Source organism: Musa acuminata, chromosome BXJ2-8 (assembly GCF_036884655.1).
Source record: "Musa acuminata AAA Group cultivar baxijiao chromosome BXJ2-8, Cavendish_Baxijiao_AAA, whole genome shotgun sequence".
Classification (NCBI taxonomy): domain Eukaryota; kingdom Viridiplantae; phylum Streptophyta; class Magnoliopsida; order Zingiberales; family Musaceae; genus Musa; species Musa acuminata.
In genome coordinates this window covers 35,770,279-35,794,095 of record NC_088345.1, presented here as the reverse complement: position 1 = coordinate 35,794,095, position 23,817 = coordinate 35,770,279, and the positions used below count along the sequence as shown (strand labels likewise).

At 39.9% G+C, this 23,817-nt stretch overlaps 1 protein-coding gene across 3 annotated transcripts in view; it reads right to left on the bottom strand.

Annotated features, from left to right (window-relative positions):
• Nucleotides 1-23,817, bottom strand: part of LOC103994936 (adenine phosphoribosyltransferase 4) — a 39,499-nt gene that overhangs the window by 4,203 nt on the left and 11,479 nt on the right. For 2 of the 3 annotated variants that reach the window (XR_010489390.1, XM_009415398.3), the window contains exons 5-6: nt 14,977-15,035; nt 13,031-13,099 (exon numbers count right to left, since the gene is read on the bottom strand). Coding sequence is in view for 2 of the 3 variants with exons in the window: in XM_009415398.3 (XP_009413673.1) it covers nt 13,043-13,099; nt 14,977-15,035 (116 nt within the window). In the remaining variant the exon portion in view is untranslated. The remainder of the gene's footprint in view (nt 1-13,030; nt 13,100-14,976; nt 15,036-23,817) is intronic. The other variant, XM_065121396.1, reaches the window with a different exon arrangement.

Sequence of the window (23,817 nt, the reverse complement as noted above, 5' to 3'; positions counted from 1 at the left end):
CCTCCCAACCTCGCAGCCCTGGCGGTGGCACCTCCAGGCTGGAGAGGTGGCACCTCTTCACTATTCCAGCTCACTTGGTTTGGCTCCAAACTTGGTCCAAACCAGTCCGAACTTGGGCCTAATTGGCCCCTACTTGGGTTATAGGATTAACACCTAATCCTAACCCTAATTAACGTGCTAACTATGAATTTAAAGACATTTTCTAAGCTATTACAAAGTCCGCAAGTCAAGACTTCTTCTAGCAAGCTTCCGGCAAACTTCCGGCGGTCTTCCGATGAACTCTCGGAAACCATTCTGCGGACTCCCGGCAAGCTCCTAGACTTCACGATTTGTTCTTAGCGAGTTCCAACGAGCTTCTTCGGCAAGCTCCGATCTTTCTCGGCGAGCTCCGCGAACTCCCAACGAATCTTCGGACTTCCGTCGAACTCTCGAACTCGCAACAAATCCTTCGCGCTTGACTCCGACACTTTGTTTCGCTTTATGTCTTCATCGTTATCATAGTTAATCCTGCACAACAAAACAAAACTTCAATCGAGACAATTAATCCTAAGCAATTAACCAAGTTGTCCGACATGTCATTGGTCCCTCGACGCTTCGTCCTGATTCTTCGGCGCATCGTCCTCTCGTGCAGCCTATTGCCCAATCGGCCAGTTGACTCCGCAACTCCGATATCCTTGGCACAATACCCGCTCTTCTTGGCCCGATGCCCGAGTCCACGGCCCGAAGCCTTCTGTCGATACGTCGACCGATCCACTGGCCCGACGTCCAATCTTCTGACATGTTCCTTCGGCACAATATGATTTTCCTGCTTTAATTGTCTCATCCTGATCGAAGCATCCTGCGTCACTCAAAACGCAGATTAAATCATAAACATATATCAAGTAGTTTCATCATCAAAATACGAGATTCAACAATCTCCCCCTTTTTGATGATGACAACCACTTGATGACGGAGTTAAACTTAACTCCCGGAGTTTAAACAAACTCCCCCTATCAATATGCCATATTGATAGAACCTCTTAGATTCAAAAATCTAAGCAACATGTCATCATAAACGGAGTTAACCTTAACTCCCGGAGTTTAAACAAACTCCCCCTATCAATATGCCATATTGATAGAACCTTGAATTCACACTGAATTCAAGTCATTGCAATATTCATCATGAATACTTGCAACACGTCAACATGAACTTATGCATAAACTTATGCATCACATGTCATGTCATCAACATACTTCTCCCCCTTTGTCATCAACAAAAAGGAGAAGTATCACAATCAAGTGTTTGTGTGTGATATTGGTTCAACTCATTGCATGAAAAACATAGTATCAAGTTTTATCATCATGCAATCTTGGAGCTAGAAGATTTAGCATGTGTTACATCATGCTTAGAACATTCATGCTATCAAGTTTTAGATATGCAAGTTTTATAGCATATAAGATAGCACTTTTGGTAATGTTCAAGATAGCAAGTTCTACATCATGCAAGCTAGCAAAATAGAGATATTCAAGAAGGCAACTCTTGCTTCTTGAAGATTTTGCTCACTTTGCTAGATGCGCAAGTTAGCATTTTTGCCTCTTGAGATAGGCAAGATAGCACATTTGCTTCTTTTGAGATAGCAACTTTTTGCTTCTCTTTAGACCAACAAGCTAGCAATTTTTACGATATACAAGTTTCACAATATATAAGCTAGCAAAAATTTCGAAAGCAAATGCAAGATAAATTTCTTGTGTAAGCTCATGATTCTTGCTTCCTATTACAATGTGCAAATTGCAAGTTTTGCTTCTTGAGATATTCAAGATAGTGATGTTCAAGAAGACAATTTTTCTTCTTGAAATAAGCAAGTTAGCAATCTTTGCTTCTTAAAATAGGTAAGCTAGCAAATCAAGTTTTTGCATCTTCTTGACTTGTACAAGCTAGCTATCTCCCCCTTTGTCATTGTCAACAAGGGAAAAACCCTTTACATCAATTTCTAAATCATGACAAAGGTAAGTAATCATTTTTATTTGTGCATCATTATAGTTTCAATGCACAGATTCATTAACATTACATTTCAAAAAGTTTATGCATGATACCGAAAAATCAATCATCATCATGAGCATATCAAACATGATATTCAAGCATTCGTGATATATTATTTTGGCAGCATGATCATAGATATTCAAACGATGGTATCTAGAATTCATTACATCCTATTATGCATGATTATTAACTCCTCATTTGTATTTCATGCATTATTTCATTTCATCTCATAAGGAATATCAAGAAGAGTTATTGGATGATGAGATAAATATTTTATGAATACACAGAAAATCATAAGTGTTTCATGTATCCATATTATCACATGAAGCATATTATCATTTTTAAGATTCATAACATGAATAACGTTATTACTATTTCATCAAAATTAGTTTCGAGATTCACATAATATCATGAAATCATTAATCTCGATAAAATGGGAAAAACATTTTCTTTTTAAGTGATTCTTTTAACACATCATAAAAAAGAAAAACTCATTCATAATTCAAGTGATTTACAAGATATCATAAATGAATTTATCACTTGTATTTCACCAAAATCGAGAACTCTAGAGTTAGAAAATGATTGAAGCATTTAATCTGATTGAAGAATGATTCATATTTAAAGTGTAGCATTTGTCAAATCTGAAATCATCAAGTATAACTTTAATATTTTCATTGCAACATTAAGCAAGGTTTCATTGAACATAATTTTGAATGATTCTTATAGATGCCTAAAACCTCTTTAGTTTTAATCTATGATTGACTTTATAATAGCATGCTCAAATCTTTATTTTTATGTCAAAACCATACATTATATTTCATAAACAAAGACAATGAAAAATATCAAGCCTTCCAGACAAAAGCCATGTATCGTCATTGAAAAGCAATATGAAAATCATCAAAATATACATTCTTGCTTCTCAAGCACATAAGATTAATCTCACTAGGTGTAAAATCATTAGATTTCTATCTTGCATTAACATAAGACATGCAATTTTCATTATCATTTTCAAGATTACAAGCATGATCATATTTTTGCATTTTCATTGTTAAATTATTAAAAATATAATTTTCAACAAAATTTAAAGAAAAAGAAAAGTGCATCATGAAAAGCATCATGTAATTTCGAAGTAAATTAGGGGGATTTCGATTACCTCATCATTGTAGGCTGTTAAGGCGTAGTTTGCCGCCTTGCTTTTGTTGACTTTCTCTTCTTCGGAGGAGCTCGATTCATCCCAATTTTTGTTCTTCTTCTTGCGTTTAAAGCAAGTAGTTCCATTCTTTTTGCTTTTTAATTTTTGTTTCATTTTAAGTTCACCATCACTTGAGCTTATGCTCGAGTGGTCTTCAAATGATCTATGTCCCAAATCCTTCCTGTTCTTTGGAAGGTTGGTTTGTTCATCATTGTCCTCATCACTTGAGTCATCGCTCAAGTGGCATTCATTTGTCCAGAGTTCCAAATCCTTCCTGTTCTTTGGAAGGTGGTTCTCAAGTTCTTCACGTGCATTGCACGTCATTTCATATGTGATCAATGAACCAATTAGTTCTTCAAGTGGAAACTGGTTCAAGTTTTTCGATTCTTGAATAGCAGTTACTTTTGAATCCCAAGTTTTAGAAAGTGAGCGCAAAACTTTGTTAACGAGTTCAAAATCCGAAAAGCTTTTACCAAGTGATTTTAAACCATTGACGACATCCGTAAAACGGGTGTACATGTCAACAACGGTTTCGCTTGGTTTCATATGAAAAAGCTCGAAATCAAGCAGTAGAATATTAACTTTCGAGTCTTTGACTCTACTAGTTCCCTCGTGCGTGATTTCAAGAGTGCGCCAAATATCGAAAGCCGTTTCACACGTAGAAATCCGATTGAACTCATTTTTGTCCAATGCGCAAAATAAGGCATTCATAGCCTTTGCGTTTAAAGAAAAATTCTTCTTCTCCAAAACCGACCATTCGTTCATCGGTTTGGAGGGAAGTTGAAAACCGTTTTCAATGATATTCCATAAATCCAGATTTAGAGAAATTAAGAAAACTCTCATTCGAGTTTTCCAATAAGTGTAGTCCAATCCGTTAAAGAACGGTGGACGAAAGACCGAACAGCCCTCTTGAAAAGTCATTTCTCTCGGGTGTAAATCCGAAATGAGAAATACCCCGCTCTGATACCAATTGTTAGGATCGAGAGCACTAAGAGGGGGGGGGTGAATTAGTGCAGCGGAAATCTTACAGCGATTAAAACCAAAAGCTGCGTTTGTTTAAAAACTATTATGATGCAAAAGCAAATTCTCAGTTTGTATCTAAGTGCAGTTTGCGTCTAAGCGCAGATTGCGTCAAAGCGCAGTTTTGCGTCTAAGCGCAGATTGCGTCTAAGCGCAGTTTTGCGTCTAAGCGCAGTTTTGCGTCTAAACTCAGATTTACGTCTAAATGCAGATTTACGTCTAAACGCAGATTTACGTCTAAACGCAGTTTTACGTCTAAACGTAGTTTTACGTCTAAACGCAGATTTACGTCTAAACGCAGTTTTACGTCTAAACGCAGTTTTACGTCTAAACGCAGTTTTACGTCTAAACGCAGATTTACGTCTAAACGCAGTTAGACGCAGATTTACGTCTAAACTTTGAAACTCGTTTGTATACTCGCAGAAGGCAGTATGCAGTTGAAACCAAGACGTAAACGTGAACTGAAATCTGATGATTGAGCGAAGAAAGCCGATTTACGTCTGAATGCAGTTTTACGTCTAAATGTTGAAACTCGTTCGTAAAATCGTAGAGGACAGATTGCAGTTATTAATAGGATTAAAATGTAAGCGTAAACTGCAAGGAAGCTCGTTCGTAAAAGCACGGAAAACAGTTCTGCAGAATCAAACGTAAACGTAAACTGTAATGTATGAAAATACGAGTTTACGTCTGAATGCAGATTTGGAAGAACAGCACTTAGAACTTGTTCGTGAAAGCGCAGAGAGCAGTAGTGATGAGGGAGGTTTGCAGTAATGATAAAGTGCTCAAAAGTAAACGCAAACCAGAGATTTAGAGTGGTTCGGTCAGCCTTGACCTACTCCACTTTTGGCTTCCTCCACCGATGAGGTTGCCGACGTCAACTAGGTGCCTTCCTTCAATGGGCGAAGGCTAACTGCCCTTTTACAGTTTCTCTCCTTTTGACAGGCTTAGGAGACAACCTTTACAGATGTTTTCTCTCCTCTCTTTTCAACTCAAACTTGAAGAACAGAAGGAGGAGGAAAACTAGCAGTTTTGAGCTCTAAGAACCACTGAAAAGATCAAGATTTCGGGTCAGTTCTTGCTCAATTCAATGCTGAATGGGTGGGGTATTTATAGGCCCCAACCCAATTCAAAATTCGAGCTCAAAACGATCAAATCGATCAAATCCCAGAATTTCTGGGATCAGGCGGTTGCACCTCTCGACTGGAGAGGTGGCACCGCCTGGCAGAGCTCGAAGACTGAGCTCTGCCGATTGCTTCTCTCTGCCAGAGCTCGAAGACTGAGCTCGATGGTTGCATCACCTGGCAGAGCTCGAAGACTGAGCTTGGTGATTGCATCACCTGACAGAGCTCGAAACAGAGCTCGGTGGTTGCATCACCTGGCAGAGCTCCAAGCTGAGCTCAGGCTGATCCACCTCTCTGCCAGAGCTCGAAGACTGAGCTTGGTGAATGCATCACCTGGCAGAGCTCGAGACTGAGCTCAGGCTGATGCACCTCTCTGCCAGAGCTCGAAGACTGAGCTCGGTGGTTGCATCGCCTGGCAGAGCTCGGAACTCGAGCTCTGGCGGTGCAACCTCTTGGCTGGGGCGGTTGCACCTCCCAACCCCACAGCCCAGGCGGTTGCACCTCCTGGCTGGGGCGGTTGCACCTCCCAAACCCACAGCCCAGGCGGTTGCACCTCCTGGCTGGGGCGGTTGCACCTCCCAACCTCGCAGCCCTGGCGGTGGCACCTCCAGGCTGGAGAGGTGGCACCTCTTCACTATTCCAGCTCACTTGGTTTGGCTCCAAACTTGGTCCAAACCAGTCCGAACTTGGGCCTAATTGGCCCCTACTTGGGTTATAGGATTAACACCTAATCCTAACCCTAATTAACGTGCTAACTATGAATTTAAAGACATTTTCTAAGCTATTACAAAGTCCGCAAGTCAAGACTTCTTCTAGCAAGCTTCCGGCAAACTTCCGGCGGTCTTCCGATGAACTCTCGGAAACCATTCTGCGGACTCCCGGCAAGCTCCTAGACTTCACGATTTGTTCTTAGCGAGTTCCAACGAGCTTCTTCGGCAAGCTCCGATCTTTCTCGGCGAGCTCCGCGAACTCCCAACGAATCTTCGGACTTCCGTCGAACTCTCGAACTCGCAACAAATCCTTCGCGCTTGACTCCGACACTTTGTTTCGCTTTATGTCTTCATCGTTATCATAGTTAATCCTGCACAACAAAACAAAACTTCAATCGAGACAATTAATCCTAAGCAATTAACCAAGTTGTCCGACATGTCATTGGTCCCTCGACGCTTCGTCCTGATTCTTCGGCGCATCGTCCTCTCGTGCAGCCTATTGCCCAATCGGCCAGTTGACTCCGCAACTCCGATATCCTTGGCACAATACCCGCTCTTCTTGGCCCGATGCCCGAGTCCACGGCCCGAAGCCTTCTGTCGATACGTCGACCGATCCACTGGCCCGACGTCCAATCTTCTGACATGTTCCTTCGGCACAATATGATTTTCCTGCTTTAATTGTCTCATCCTGATCGAAGCATCCTGCGTCACTCAAAACGCAGATTAAATCATAAACATATATCAAGTAGTTTCATCATCAAAATACGAGATTCAACAATCTCCCCCTTTTTGATGATGACAACCACTTGATGACGGAGTTAAACTTAACTCCCGGAGTTTAAACAAACTCCCCCTATCAATATGCCATATTGATAGAACCTCTTAGATTCAAAAATCTAAGCAACATGTCATCATAAACGGAGTTAACCTTAACTCCCGGAGTTTAAACAAACTCCCCCTATCAATATGCCATATTGATAGAACCTTGAATTCACACTGAATTCAAGTCATTGCAATATTCATCATGAATACTTGCAACACGTCAACATGAACTTATGCATAAACTTATGCATCACATGTCATGTCATCAACATACTTCTCCCCCTTTGTCATCAACAAAAAGGAGAAGTATCACAATCAAGTGTTTGTGTGTGATATTGGTTCAACTCATTGCATGAAAAACATAGTATCAAGTTTTATCATCATGCAATCTTGGAGCTAGAAGATTTAGCATGTGTTACATCATGCTTAGAACATTCATGCTATCAAGTTTTAGATATGCAAGTTTTATAGCATATAAGATAGCACTTTTGGTAATGTTCAAGATAGCAAGTTCTACATCATGCAAGCTAGCAAAATAGAGATATTCAAGAAGGCAACTCTTGCTTCTTGAAGATTTTGCTCACTTTGCTAGATGCGCAAGTTAGCATTTTTGCCTCTTGAGATAGGCAAGATAGCACATTTGCTTCTTTTGAGATAGCAACTTTTTGCTTCTCTTTAGACCAACAAGCTAGCAATTTTTACGATATACAAGTTTCACAATATATAAGCTAGCAAAAATTTCGAAAGCAAATGCAAGATAAATTTCTTGTGTAAGCTCATGATTCTTGCTTCCTATTACAATGTGCAAATTGCAAGTTTTGCTTCTTGAGATATTCAAGATAGTGATGTTCAAGAAGACAATTTTTCTTCTTGAAATAAGCAAGTTAGCAATCTTTGCTTCTTAAAATAGGTAAGCTAGCAAATCAAGTTTTTGCATCTTCTTGACTTGTACAAGCTAGCTATCTCCCCCTTTGTCATTGTCAACAAGGGAAAAACCCTTTACATCAATTTCTAAATCATGACAAAGGTAAGTAATCATTTTTATTTGTGCATCATTATAGTTTCAATGCACAGATTCATTAACATTACATTTCAAAAAGTTTATGCATGATACCGAAAAATCAATCATCATCATGAGCATATCAAACATGATATTCAAGCATTCGTGATATATCATTTTGGCAGCATGATCATAGATATTCAAACGATGGTATCTAGAATTCATTACATCCTATTATGCATGATTATTAACTCCTCATTTGTATTTCATGCATTATTTCATTTCATCTCATAAGGAATATCAAGAAGAGTTATTGGATGATGAGATAAATATTTTATGAATACACAGAAAATCATAAGTGTTTCATGTATCCATATTATCACATGAAGCATATTATCATTTTTAAGATTCATAACATGAATAACGTTATTACTATTTCATCAAAATTAGTTTCGAGATTCACATAATATCATGAAATCATTAATCTCGATAAAATGGGAAAAACATTTTCTTTTTAAGTGATTCTTTTAACACATCATAAAAAAGAAAAACTCATTCATAATTCAAGTGATTTACAAGATATCATAAATGAATTTATCACTTGTATTTCACCAAAATCGAGAACTCTAGAGTTAGAAAATGATTGAAGCATTTAATCTGATTGAAGAATGATTCATATTTAAAGTGTAGCATTTGTCAAATCTGAAATCATCAAGTATAACTTTAATATTTTCATTGCAACATTAAGCAAGGTTTCATTGAACATAATTTTGAATGATTCTTATAGATGCCTAAAACCTCTTTAGTTTTAATCTATGATTGACTTTATAATAGCATGCTCAAATCTTTATTTTTATGTCAAAACCATACATTATATTTCATAAACAAAGACAATGAAAAATATCAAGCCTTCTAGACAAAAGCCATGTATCGTCATTGAAAAGCAATATGAAAATCATCAAAATATACATTCTTGCTTCTCAAGCACATAAGATTAATCTCACTAGGTGTAAAATCATTAGATTTCTATCTTGCATTAACATAAGACATGCAATTTTCATTATCATTTTCAAGATTACAAGCATGATCATATTTTTGCATTTTCATTGTTAAATTATTAAAAATATAATTTTCAACAAAATTTAAAGAAAAAGAAAAGTGCATCATGAAAAGCATCATGTAATTTCGAAGTAAATTAGGGGGATTTCGATTACCTCATCATTGTAGGCTGTTAAGGCGTAGTTTGCCGCCTTGCTTTTGTTGACTTTCTCTTCTTCGGAGGAGCTCGATTCATCCCAATTTTTGTTCTTCTTCTTGCGTTTAAAGCAAGTAGTTCCATTCTTTTTGCTTTTTAATTTTTGTTTCATTTTAAGTTCACCATCACTTGAGCTTATGCTCGAGTGGTCTTCAAATGATCTATGTCCCAAATCCTTCCTGTTCTTTGGAAGGTTGGTTTGTTCATCATTGTCCTCATCACTTGAGTCATCGCTCAAGTGGCATTCATTTGTCCAGAGTTCCAAATCCTTCCTGTTCTTTGGAAGGTGGTTCTCAAGTTCTTCACGTGCATTGCACGTCATTTCATATGTGATCAATGAACCAATTAGTTCTTCAAGTGGAAACTGGTTCAAGTTTTTCGATTCTTGAATAGCAGTTACTTTTGAATCCCAAGTTTTAGAAAGTGAGCGCAAAACTTTGTTAACGAGTTCAAAATCCGAAAAGCTTTTACCAAGTGATTTTAAACCATTGACGACATCCGTAAAACGGGTGTACATGTCAACAACGGTTTCGCTTGGTTTCATATGAAAAAGCTCGAAATCAAGCAGTAGAATATTAACTTTCGAGTCTTTGACTCTACTAGTTCCCTCGTGCGTGATTTCAAGAGTGCGCCAAATATCGAAAGCCGTTTCACACGTAGAAATCCGATTGAACTCATTTTTGTCCAATGCGCAAAATAAGGCATTCATAGCCTTTGCGTTTAAAGAAAAATTCTTCTTCTCCAAAACCGACCATTCGTTCATCGGTTTGGAGGGAAGTTGAAAACCGTTTTCAATGATATTCCATAAATCCAGATTTAGAGAAATTAAGAAAACTCTCATTCGAGTTTTCCAATAAGTGTAGTCCAATCCGTTAAAGAACGGTGGACGAAAGACCGAACAGCCCTCTTGAAAAGTCATTTCTCTCGGGTGTAAATCCGAAATGAGAAATACCCCGCTCTGATACCAATTGTTAGGATCGAGAGCACTAAGAGGGGGGGGGTGAATTAGTGCAGCGGAAATCTTACAGCGATTAAAACCAAAAGCTGCGTTTGTTTAAAAACTATTATGATGCAAAAGCAAATTCTCAGTTTGTATCTAAGTGCAGTTTGCGTCTAAGCGCAGATTGCGTCAAAGCGCAGTTTTGCGTCTAAGCGCAGATTGCGTCTAAGCGCAGTTTTGCGTCTAAGCGCAGTTTTGCGTCTAAACTCAGATTTACGTCTAAATGCAGATTTACGTCTAAACGCAGATTTACGTCTAAACGCAGTTTTACGTCTAAACGTAGTTTTACGTCTAAACGCAGATTTACGTCTAAACGCAGTTTTACGTCTAAACGCAGTTTTACGTCTAAACGCAGTTTTACGTCTAAACGCAGATTTACGTCTAAACGCAGTTAGACGCAGATTTACGTCTAAACTTTGAAACTCGTTTGTATACTCGCAGAAGGCAGTATGCAGTTGAAACCAAGACGTAAACGTGAACTGAAATCTGATGATTGAGCGAAGAAAGCCGATTTACGTCTGAATGCAGTTTTACGTCTAAATGTTGAAACTCGTTCGTAAAATCGTAGAGGACAGATTGCAGTTATTAATAGGATTAAAATGTAAGCGTAAACTGCAAGGAAGCTCGTTCGTAAAAGCACGGAAAACAGTTCTGCAGAATCAAACGTAAACGTAAACTGTAATGTATGAAAATACGAGTTTACGTCTGAATGCAGATTTGGAAGAACAGCACTTAGAACTTGTTCGTGAAAGCGCAGAGAGCAGTAGTGATGAGGGAGGTTTGCAGTAATGATAAAGTGCTCAAAAGTAAACGCAAACCAGAGATTTAGAGTGGTTCGGTCAGCCTTGACCTACTCCACTTTTGGCTTCCTCCACCGATGAGGTTGCCGACGTCAACTAGGTGCCTTCCTTCAATGGGCGAAGGCTAACTGCCCTTTTACAGTTTCTCTCCTTTTGACAGGCTTAGGAGACAACCTTTACAGATGTTTTCTCTCCTCTCTTTTCAACTCAAACTTGAAGAACAGAAGGAGGAGGAAAACTAGCAGTTTTGAGCTCTAAGAACCACTGAAAAGATCAAGATTTCGGGTCAGTTCTTGCTCAATTCAATGCTGAATGGGTGGGGTATTTATAGGCCCCAACCCAATTCAAAATTCGAGCTCAAAACGATCAAATCGATCAAATCCCAGAATTTCTGGGATCAGGCGGTTGCACCTCTCGACTGGAGAGGTGGCACCGCCTGGCAGAGCTCGAAGACTGAGCTCTGCCGATTGCTTCTCTCTGCCAGAGCTCGAAGACTGAGCTCGATGGTTGCATCACCTGGCAGAGCTCGAAGACTGAGCTTGGTGATTGCATCACCTGACAGAGCTCGAAACAGAGCTCGGTGGTTGCATCACCTGGCAGAGCTCCAAGCTGAGCTCAGGCTGATCCACCTCTCTGCCAGAGCTCGAAGACTGAGCTTGGTGAATGCATCACCTGGCAGAGCTCGAGACTGAGCTCAGGCTGATGCACCTCTCTGCCAGAGCTCGAAGACTGAGCTCGGTGGTTGCATCGCCTGGCAGAGCTCGGAACTCGAGCTCTGGCGGTGCAACCTCTTGGCTGGGGCGGTTGCACCTCCCAACCCCACAGCCCAGGCGGTTGCACCTCCTGGCTGGGGCGGTTGCACCTCCCAAACCCACAGCCCAGGCGGTTGCACCTCCTGGCTGGGGCGGTTGCACCTCCCAACCTCGCAGCCCTGGCGGTGGCACCTCCAGGCTGGAGAGGTGGCACCTCTTCACTATTCCAGCTCACTTGGTTTGGCTCCAAACTTGGTCCAAACCAGTCCGAACTTGGGCCTAATTGGCCCCTACTTGGGTTATAGGATTAACACCTAATCCTAACCCTAATTAACGTGCTAACTATGAATTTAAAGACATTTTCTAAGCTATTACAAAGTCCGCAAGTCAAGACTTCTTCTAGCGAGCTTCCGGCAAACTTCCGGCGGTCTTCCGATGAACTCTCGGAAACCATTCTGCGGACTCTCGGCAAGCTCCTAGACTTCACGATTTGTTCTTAGCGAGTTCCAACGAGCTTCTTCGGCAAGCTCCGATCTTTCTCGGCGAGCTCCGCGAACTCCCAACGAATCTTCGGACTTCCGTCGAACTCTCGAACTCGCAACAAATCCTTCGCGCTTGACTCCAACACTTTGTTTCGCTTTATGTCTTCATCGTTATCATAGTTAATCCTGCACAACAAAACAAAACTTCAATCGAGACAATTAATCCTAAGCAATTAACCAAGTTGTCCGACATGTCATTGGTCCCTCGACGCTTCGTCCTGATTCTTCGGCGCATCGTCCTCTCGTGCAGCCTATTGCCCAATCGGCCAGTTGACTCCGCAACGCCGATATCCTTGGCACAATACCCGCTCTTCTTGGCCCGATGCCCGAGTCCACGGCCCGAAGCCTTCTGTCGATACGTCGACCGATCCACTGGCCCGACGTCCAATCTTCTGACATGTTCCTTCGGCACAATATGATTTTCCTGCTTTAATTGTCTCATCCTGATCGAAGCATCCTGCGTCACTCAAAACGCAGATTAAATCATAAACATATATCAAGTAGTTTCATCATCAAAATACGAGATTCAACACATGAATGTTAATTCATTGAAGTTCTGGTCAACTTTTAAGACTAAAAGGAGACTAGTCAATCAACTAATATCCGCCAAATATAAGATTTGTAGGTGAGTGTCTATCTTTTGCAATGAAAACTGTAGTTTGAAAGTTTTAATGACAAAAGCAAAAGTTTGGCACTTTGAATGATGATTTATAAAAAGAAGTGACATAAGTTGACACTTAAGATAGAAGCAGTGATTTAATGTAAAATTGTAAGGCCAAGACAACAATGCAGCAAACCTGGATGACATCCTATTGTCGGCAGTCAACAAGTACATACACCGGTTTTCCATTTAGCCAGCAACCACCCTAAAAGTAAAAAAGTCAATAAAACTATCCAAACACTTAATAAGAAACTAGAACAATTCTTAAAATGATTTCCTCCAGTATAAGTACTATGAAGAGGCAATGCCTCATTTGATTTTTATAAAAGAAAAGAGTGGGAATGTTTGAAGCGGATAAACGAACCAACATTCTCCAGCAGGTAGTGTTCATTGCCTAATCTCCCCTGACTAAGATGATTCAATGTTAGAAGCACAATGCCAAAGGTTATGGAACCATATGAGAAGATCGCTGAACTTTATAGCAGAACGTGCCAATTCTCCTTGTTTTAGAAATTTGTCTAAGTCTTGAAAATTAATAGAAGGTTCTCCATGTTTGCATGCATTAATCTGGAACCAGTCGAGTAAATCTTTACCAATCGATCTGTTAATTTGAACCAACTTTAACTGGTTAATGCCTAGTGGAGGTTTGGAAGAAAAACTATGTTAAAATCATCCATGAAATCTACTCAATCTGTTTCTGCTTCATAGCAACCGATATGATCAGAATGGCATGGATGATGGAAAAAAAAAAACTGCACAAAATTTTCCTAGGAGTTCAAAAGTTCCAAACATTGTGCAGTATCTTTGCCTGCTATCTCTTAAGGGAATCTAATCTTCGCCACCTCTTTAATTCTGTTGTTCAAAATTTCATTAGAAGAAATTATCTTAAAAAATTCTACTTTTCCTCTAGAAACATAGAATATACTGTCACAGAAAGCAAGCAATTTCTGCGACTACTCATCAATCAATTGTCATGGCAATCAAAGGACCATTTCCATTCCTCCACTAGCTGGTGTACTTACCTTCCTAATGTTCTTAATTTTGGTCATGTAAGGATGTAACTAACCAAATTAGTTGTCCTATGTGGCACGGTTAATACTTCAAAAATCATCTAGGCTAGCTCGTGAGTGGCAAGAAGTCAGAAAGTTGATCAGGGTTAGTTATATAAATGGTTGATCAGGTGGCATGGATTTAGCATTAGACTATAACAGAGATGAGGACCCACTCGTGAGTGGCAAGAAGTCAGAAAGTTGGCCCGGGTTAGTTATATAAATGGTTGATCAGGTGGCATGGATTTATCATTAGACTATAAACAGAGATGTGGACCAAAGGCAAGTATTCAATCCAACTATGATAGGTACCAGAGCATATAGCTTCATATTGGTAGCTCACTAGTGGAAAGAAGGCAACAAGTTGGTCAGGGTTAGTTATATAAACTGTTGATCGGGTGGCATGGATTTACTATTAGACTATAAATAGGGATGTGGGCTTAAGGCAAGTCTATAAATACTAATTGGACTGAATCAGTGATACCAAGGATAAGTACCCAAACATACTGATCGATATTGATCATACTGATACATACTGATCAATATTGATCATTCCAACCAAGGATAAGTACCCAAACATATAGGTTACACAGGTATTTAGTTTAATTTTTCAATGATACCAAGCAATACAGTCAGTATACTACCCAGGCTATTGGATTGTGATTCAAATCCTTCGTCTAAGTTATTGTCTAAATAGATAACTTATATTGCATGGATGCGGATCATATTCTTATTAGTGTCAGTTATAATTTGAGTTTTTATATTATGCTTTTATCTACTATAGTATAAGTTCCCATCATGGATATGCGAGAAATATGGATATAACGTGCTTAAGCAGTCAGCACTTTCAAGTGCTCAGTGAGGTGCTTTAATGTCTCATTCCATCTCAAACCATGCATGACAACACACTTTAAACGGTCAATTATATAAAGTCAAAATCAATTTATATTTTAGAAGGCTTTAAATAAAAACTATCAAGTCAAGAATGAATAAAATCAAAGATGAAGTAACAATAAAGTCATTTGGAGAGTACCTTAAATTTAGGTAAACCAATCAGACATGCACATTCAACCACATCAGCTCCAACACGCTCTGACAGTACAAATTGTTACAAGCAAATGGAATTAGTATATACCGGTAAGTAGTGTAAAGAAAGACAATGACAGCAACATTTATAAAAATAAAACAATAAAACTAAGAAAAATTCCAAAAGAAATGAACCCTTTGGAGCCAACATCCAACATCTACAATAACATTTTTTATTTTATAAAAACAATGAAAGCCTTTTTCCTTTACATTAATAATTAACTCCATCAGCTTCTTTTCCTAGCGGTCCAGTGAACCTAAATTTGCCACTAGCAAGCAACTTCATGGCATCCACAACTCTGACAGGAGTGTCAAACTCATCACAACCAACCAAAAAGCAATCATTTAAAGAACAAACTGATGGAGAACGATCCAGCTTTACAAAGGATTTCAGAAAAGTTTGTTCTAAACAAAGAAATCAATAAAAAGTCATCAATTAATTAGCCTAAAAATTCTAAGAGTTGTGTTGAAAACTAAAAAAAAATCTTTTGATCTTTCTAGGAACTCCTTTTATATTAAGTGCACTCATTTATTATTTAGGTATCCTATAAGCCACATTTTGGATTTCTAAAAAGCATACTAATTCCCTAGGAGATTAATCTTGGGAATCATTGTCTTCATTAATTGTACCAAGGCTCCTAAACCCCTAGGAATAGTGGAGCTGGTCAATAGATTAAGCAATTTTTAGATTTGAATGAAAAGAATTGTATCTTCTCTAGTCTCTTACTCTCCTCTCTTATCTCACACTTCTCTTTCTTTCTCTTTCCCTCTCTTTCTCTCTACTTCCCTACTCTGTTCTACATGAGTTTGGTATCATAGCATATCAAGAAACCTGCCCTGTACCCCATTGGATTCCAACCAACAACAAAAGCTTCGATCAATACTCAAGGATCTTTGCACCTCCAACATCAACCCCCTTACATGTTGAGTTAGACTTTGGGGAGATTATCCCTACGGAATTGGTGGACCACATAGCTCTTAATACCGAGTAAATTTTTGAATACTTTACTAATACTTTTTGTCAAAAGAAAATTTGTATATTTCATTAGATCATGATTTTTATTGTTTCTCCCATCGTTTTATCCTTGTTTTTTTTATTTATCACCATATCTCTCCTCTTTACCTACAACTGTAATACCACTAAAATTTGAATACTTGAAAATTATCCCAAAAATAAAAAATAAAAAACAAAACAAAAAGTAAAAAAAAAGTAAGTCATTTGAAACATTACATTTCTACCTTGTGCTGCATTGCAACAATTAACAACCTCATTACCAAAGGGTAATTTGTCGATAGTATTAGAATCATGACTCGGCGAGGTGAAAACCAAATCAGTTCTGATGAATCCCCAAACCAACAGAGTGAGGTAGACACCCTTAGGACCAAGCTAGCAAATCAAAACACAATGTTGAACCAGTTATGTAACCAAATGACCCAAGTCCTAAGAGCTCTCCAACATCGTGAAAAATGACCCATAAATGAGGAGGTTGATGAGTCGATTAGGCAACATGTCTATTATCCACAATCCATAGCTTCAATAAATCCTAGGTCCACCTATAGGGCACCTGTTGACAATCATGCACCAGCAATTATTGATGACCAAGCCTTTGACCTTAACAAAGAATTCCTAGAACCTACTAGAAATTCGCAAACTCGAGTAATGGGTGAACGAGTTCAATTTGCTAACAATTTGGGGGGAATGGCTAAAAGAGTCAAAGTGGATGTGCTAGATTTTGATGGTAGGTTTGACCCAAATATATTTGTTGACTGGTTCGATAGCACAGAATACTACTTTGAGTGGTATGGAATGATTGATATTGAACATGTACAATTTGCAAAATTGAAACTATTAGGGTTACGCTAGGAAATTAGCAACATGTCCAACGTAGTCTCGAACACCGTCGAGAGACTTCCATCACTTAATGGAAAGTCATGACTCATGAAACAAAAACTTCAGAAAAAATATTCACTAACCTAATTTCAAAGCCAATGGTTGAACAATTGTTAAACCTTAAACGGTTGAATTCTAGTGTGGTTGAGTATTTGGCCCAATTTAAGTACCTTTTACCTAAGTGTGAAATAGAAGAGGACCAAATCATCACTGTTCGAAGATTTGTTAATGGGTTGAGGTTTGACATCCAATGGGAAGTCTCCCTTAGTTTCTCCAACACTAAGAAAAAAGCTTGCCGACGAACCATTGATATTAAGAAGAATATCAAACTTTATCCAATTTGTCGAGTATCTTCTTAGTCTCTTGACAATAAACTTTTACTCAATCTACCCCAAGTAGTGACTCTATCAAGTCAAAAATTCTCACTATTAGCAACAATCATGGCCCAACTATGAATCATCCAACTATTGATTCTCAAACTAGTTCATCTTCAATCTAGTATTATTATTACCATAATAGAGGTCACATTGTCTCTCGTTATCCTCAATGTACCCTTACCTTAAAACAAGAACTAGAGAATCAAATCGAGAAAGTAGACCAAGTAGTTGAACCCGAAGACTAATCAACTAACAAAAATAAACTAAAAATTAAAGATGCCTATTATAATGTTGTCCGTACTATTCTCTCTACTACTAGTGATTCCAATGAATGGAAGAGGACAAGTATCTTTCATACTTTTATCGAAAGCAGGGAAAGAACTTACAAATTAGTTATTGATGGGAATAGCACTATGAATGTAGTCTCAAAATCTGCTATCAAAAGACTAAACCTTAAAGTAGTCATATCCGACCTCATTCAAAGTAGACTGGGTTGACAAAATCACTCTACCTATGATAGAGAGACGTCTAGTACCAATCAAAATGGGCAATTACCAAGATGAGTCCTGTTGTTATGTCATACCAATGGACGTTGCCTATATTCTTTTTGGTTGACCTTGGTTGTATGACCTTAATGTTACTAATCATGAAAGAGAAAACACTTGTCTTTTCATACAAAGGCAAAAATATCATCCTGCGATTCGCAAAACCGACAAAAAGGATAAATCAGGAACTCCCAAGTCTCCTTCATAAGGCCCAACTACCGAGAGACTCCACTTACTGGATCCTCCCTTTGAGACTTCCTTGTTTAGGAAATGCATGTGGGTGGATTAGCAGGTCACCTAAGCTGAAACAAAACCATTGCATTAGTCAAGGATAGATTTTATTGGCCTTCCTTAAAGCAAGACGTTGCTCAAGCGAGAAGTGATTAAATTACATGACTTGTCCTTAACCATGGTGTCCGATAGAGATTTGAAATTTGTTAGCTACTTTTAAAAACCTTTATGGAAACTGTTTAGCACAACATTGAAGTTCTCTTTAACCTTTCACCTTCAAACTAATGGTCAAACTGAGGTTGTTAACCATTCCTTGGGAAATCTTCTTAGATGTTTAGTTGAGGAAAAACCCAGAAAATAATACTTAACCCAGAAAATAAGTCCTCGCACTACCATTGACCTTGCACCCCTTCCACATGACTATCATGCCTCAGAACCAACCCACTCCTTCGCTCAACATATTGATGATTGGTATGCTGAGATTCGACATAAAATTATCCAAAGTAATGAAAGTTACAAACTTGATGTAATTGCATATCGTAGAAGTCAAGAGTTTCAAATTGGTGATTATATCTTGGTTTGCGTTCGCCCTCATTTAATAAGTTACATGCTCGATCCATTGGTCCTTTCCCCATTATCGAAAAACTCTATATCATAGCACTTTTCAATATGAAGAATTGAACTCTATATCATGGTACTTTTGACCCTCCTCTGTCTACCGATGTTCTTGTAAGTGACAATCCTCTCAAAGCATCGATTCTCCCACAACACAAGGATGACATCGAGGCAATTCTTGATGACTGCCTTATTACATCTGCTACTAGCATTACTCAACACTTTCTTGTCAAGTGGCATGATCGTCCATCTTCTGATGTCACTTGGATTACTTTGGATAAACTTTGTGACTTTACACCAAACTTATTGGACTAGTACCTTGCAAATCACTCTTCGAGGTTAAGTTCTTTTTTATCGAGAGAGAATGATGGAGAACCATTTAGCTTTACAAAGGATTTCAGAAAAGTTTATTCTAGGCAAAGAAATCACTAAAAAGTCATCAATTAGTTGGCTTAGAGATTCTAACAATTATGTTGAAAATTTAAGAAAAAATGCCTTTTGATCTTTCTAGAGACTCCTTTTGTATCAAGTGCACTCATTTACTATTTAGATATCCTATAAGTCATAGTTTGGATTTCTAAAAAGCATACTAATTTCCTAAGAGATTACTCTTAGGAATCATTGTCTTTATTAATTATACCAAAGCTCCTAAACTCCTATGAATAGTGGAGCTTGTCAATAAATCAAGAAATTTTCAGATTTGACTGAAAAAAATTGCATCTTCTCTAGTCTCTTACTCCCTCCTCTCTTATCTCACATTTCTCTTTCTTTCCCTTCCCCTCACTTTCTCTCTACTTCCCTATTTTATTCTGCTAGTCATTAGTGCCCTGTAAGCCAATCACGTGAGTAATGACACGTGTGATATTATACGCACTCATTTTGCTTATTATTTATTTGACATTTTATCACTTTATCTTGCATGATTGCATATATTGTGATGTCCATTGATCTGTGCAATAGAAATCAAATCGTAATGAGATCACAATAATGAGACCAATGAGCCTTTAAACACAGACTCTAAATAATTACGGTCATAGGTTACTCGAGAGGGATATCGAGATAACCGGATAGACTTGTGTGTTGTATACCCGTTTATGTGATGGAGGCGGCTGGTCTCACAGTTGCTCGTGTGGAAACACTATGGATACAATGCAGGTGCTTATTGGAGAATGAGTTCACTGATTGATTCGCTCAGTACGTGTTGGATTGTTGATGATATCTCATTGTCAAACAGTGATTCCATCATCCCAATTATGTATATGATCATTAGACTTAAGACACCAAGGATGTCATGTATGAGTACTTCACTCTTTGATACCGGACTTATAGGCCTAGAAGTTCTAGATCTAATACAACTGATCATCAGGAGTGACAACCAACCTTACGAGGGCTATTGAGTGTCGATAGAGGATCATCCTCTCTCGGTGTCAAGAGAGAAACATCTCATGTGTTCTTGTTCAAACAAATCCATTGCCAGAGTCATTCGGATTTAGAGAAAAAAAAATTCTCCGGGAGAATACGATTAGAGTGAGACTCGAGTAAAAACCATACGGGCCTGACAGCATCATGTCTGGTATACGATCTATGGGTTATTAGATGGATGAGTGACCATAGATACACGGTAACTAAGAACAAACATGTCCAATGGATTGGATTCCCCTGTATTATCATAGGACTGTGGCATAGTAGCCTAGTACATCACCAGTCGATGAGTCGAGTGAATTATCATGAAAATAATAATTTACTGAGTCAAAAGGAGTTCTAACAGGTATGACTTACGGCCAGCTCGATATTTTGTCCTAAAGGGTCACACACATATAGTAAGTGTTGCGACGAGTAAAGGTTCGGATATGAGATATCCGTTGAAGCTCTTATCTTATTGGATATCCAATAAGCCCCTGAATTATTGGATCCTATAGATGAGATCCAACAATAGCCAATGAGAGATTATTGGATAAAGATCCACTAATCTAAGAAGTTTGGATAGTTGGATGGAGATCTAGTACCCAATAGGGCAGGATCAATTATGGTTAAGTTGATAAGGGGCCTTTATAAATAAGAGGGAATCAAAGGACCATAGGTCAAACCCCTTTTGGCTGCCACCTCCTATTATCCTCTCCCCCTCTCCTCCTAAGACAGCAGCCCCTATTTGCGGCGTGTGGACAACAAGAGTCGGCCCTTTCTTGATTGCGTGGTGCATGCAGCGAGAAGATTTATGCAGTGATTTAAGGAGAGTCTTTGTAGCCCCTACCATGTGGATCACCACTAGAGAGAAGGATAGATGACCTCCTTGATCCTCTGATACGGATTGTGGGTTTTTAGGGATATATGATCTCCTTAAGTAATACATATCCCTTCACGCGCGTGGTTTTTTGGTTTCGCGGGTTTTTGCGCACTAATCTTCTCACGATGACAAGAGACTATTTTTTTTATAGAAATCTAGGATTTTTGTTTCTGTTCTTCCGCTCCGCATGTGATGTTGCCCCAGATTTCCCTATAGTGGCATTAGAGCCAGGTTGTTCATGCGAAAGATTGACTTTTAAACTGCGTATGTTGTATTCAATGGCATAGAATTGTTTTTACGCGATTGCTGTAATTTTTGTCGTAGTTTTAAGATCTGGACTGCATATCTGCTCCCTGCTAAAAGGTGCTTTAGATCAATATTTTGTCACCAAAATTACGGTCGCAAAACAGAGGAAAAGGGGCAGCAACTATTGTTGCCCTGCAATTTGGCCGAAGGCTACTTGTAGCCTTGCCGTGAGCACAGCTTGCTCCTCTCGGCCTAGCCAAAAGCAGCAAGGTTAAGAGCAGCAAGGGTGCTCTCGACCTGCAGTTTGGCAGCCCCTGCAGCCAAGTTTCATGGCTGCAAGGGGCATCCCTGGCGGTAAGGGTTTCCTGGTCGCAGGGGTTACCTTGGTGGCCAGGACTCCTGGCCGCCCAAGGCTGCCCTACAGCAAGGGTTTCCTGGCTGTAGAGGACTCGTTGGTGGCTAGGGTTTCCTAGCTACACAAGGCAGCCCTGTGGCCTAGGATTCTTGGCCACAAGGTAGTCCCTAGTGGCTAAGATTTCCCAAAATACACGAGGAGGCGCGACGGGAGCATGGAGGTAACAGCCAGGAAATGCATTGTTGCACATATAAGGGACTACCTGCCATATTGTCACGGACTTAGCTGGTTTTGCCTAAGTCGTGCGGCACCCTTGCGTGTCCGTCCGCAAAGGTCAGCCTCCCCGAAGACTCCCATTGTCCCTTAGGACCAACAAAAGAGAGAACGGGCTAGAGAGAACGCCTCAATCGGGATCCACAAGCAAACATCTCCGAAAAACACTTCATAGACAATGCAAATTACAAACAGTCTTTACAAGCTCTGAACAGTGGCACAACAAAGGGTAAAATGGTCCATTACAGACCGAGAATCTCTCGTACATGTTAACATGACACAACCTTTATTTACAAGCCTAAAGAGGCCACCAACCCAACTAAAATGGGACTATTAAGCCTTCGGCCGCCCCTTTACATGCTGTACAAGGCATGAACATGCCAAAAGACACGGACATACATAAGCATTACATCAAACACCTTGTTTAGAAGTTTGTCCGTGACATTCTCCCCCACTTATTCCTTCGACGTCCTCGTTGAAGCCTTTGTCGACACTGCAACTCCTCGCCTTTGCTGAGTCTTCGATCTTCTGCTCTAGCTACAATGCGCCTCTTGGCTCCTTGCTGCTCTCCGCTGCTGATTTTGAGTAGTCGAACCTTTGATCCGCCATGCTGCTGCAACTCACCAATGACTCTGACTCTGGTGTGGGGTTGGCTGAGTTGTGTTAATCATTGTTGATTCCTGCGGATCCCCCAAATGAAGGAAAAGACCATCTTTACTACGCCAGTCTGTCAAATTCCACATGCTGCATGAACTGGGTGGATGCTTGTTGGAGCTTTAACGAGCATCGTCTCGCAAACTTCTGAAGTTTTAGGTCCTTCCTCCACAAAATTTGCTCATTGACTCTTCTTTCACTTAGTTGTCACATCCAAGTAGGTTCGCATCACTTCCGCTTTCTATTGGCATTTCGTTGGGAAATGAAGCGGACAATCTACTCTCAGTAGCACTGATCACCATTGGTGAGGATTTGACAACTATTGTCTTCCATTATCTTCGAAGGGTCTTTGAACTTGTGCAGAGCTCCTCTGCTGGATAGATAAGAGAATTGGGGTACTCGGTTTCGCCCATTCTCTTAAGAGTTGAGAAGGCAAAGGTTACTTGACTTCGCCCGCATCCTCAAGGTTGTACTTCATGCATCGAGCTGGTTACTAGCCTTCGCCTGCTCTTTCCTCACACTTCTGAAGCACTTGAAGTGTTTGCACTCCTTGCGTTGAGTTAGTTACTGTGATTCACCTTCTCAATGCCATTGAACTTCTGGAATGCAGGAAGTTTTCACCCCAACTTGGAGTAGTTCTCTCATAGGTTTGGTCGCCTCTGGGATTGTACCGTCTTCTCCATCAACCCTGCCGCCTACTCCACTGAGTAGCAAAGGTACAGCACCGCGTACTGCCTGCTTCGTTCCTTGGTTATGCACTCTTGCATGACCCGAAGTCCTTCACTTTCGGCTATCTTGATGAGAAGCACATTGACACCGGTCTTACGAAGTTCTTCGGCCTCTGCCCTTCAGCCTTGTCTCGGTACTTGGAGATTGCCTCTGCATTCTCCACCTCCTCGGCCCCTTTCAAAACCAAGCGCTCTCCTCCATGAGAGCAAGGGATCAATGACTTTCACAGAAGTCTCGCCTCTACGGTACCATGGCGTTGTCATGCCCATGGCCCTACTATCCGTCGCCTCGCATCTGCATCCCTTTTCTTCACAATCAGTAGATATGTCTCCATGGCACTCCTCTGAGTCCACCTCCATTCTAACTGATGCTTGATTTTGGGTAGCTAAGTCCCTCTGGACTCGTCGTCGCTTCCTCGCCCCTTTCAACCCCCTGCTTCAACACCTCTGTGTTCTCCAAGCAGTCTGTTTGGTCGATGGAAAGACAGACTGCAACTCCCATGCATGGCCTCTGCCATCACGTTATAGGGTTTGCACCGATTATGTTCTCCTTACCTTCCTTGGTAGCAACGTTCGCTTACTCGGTCTT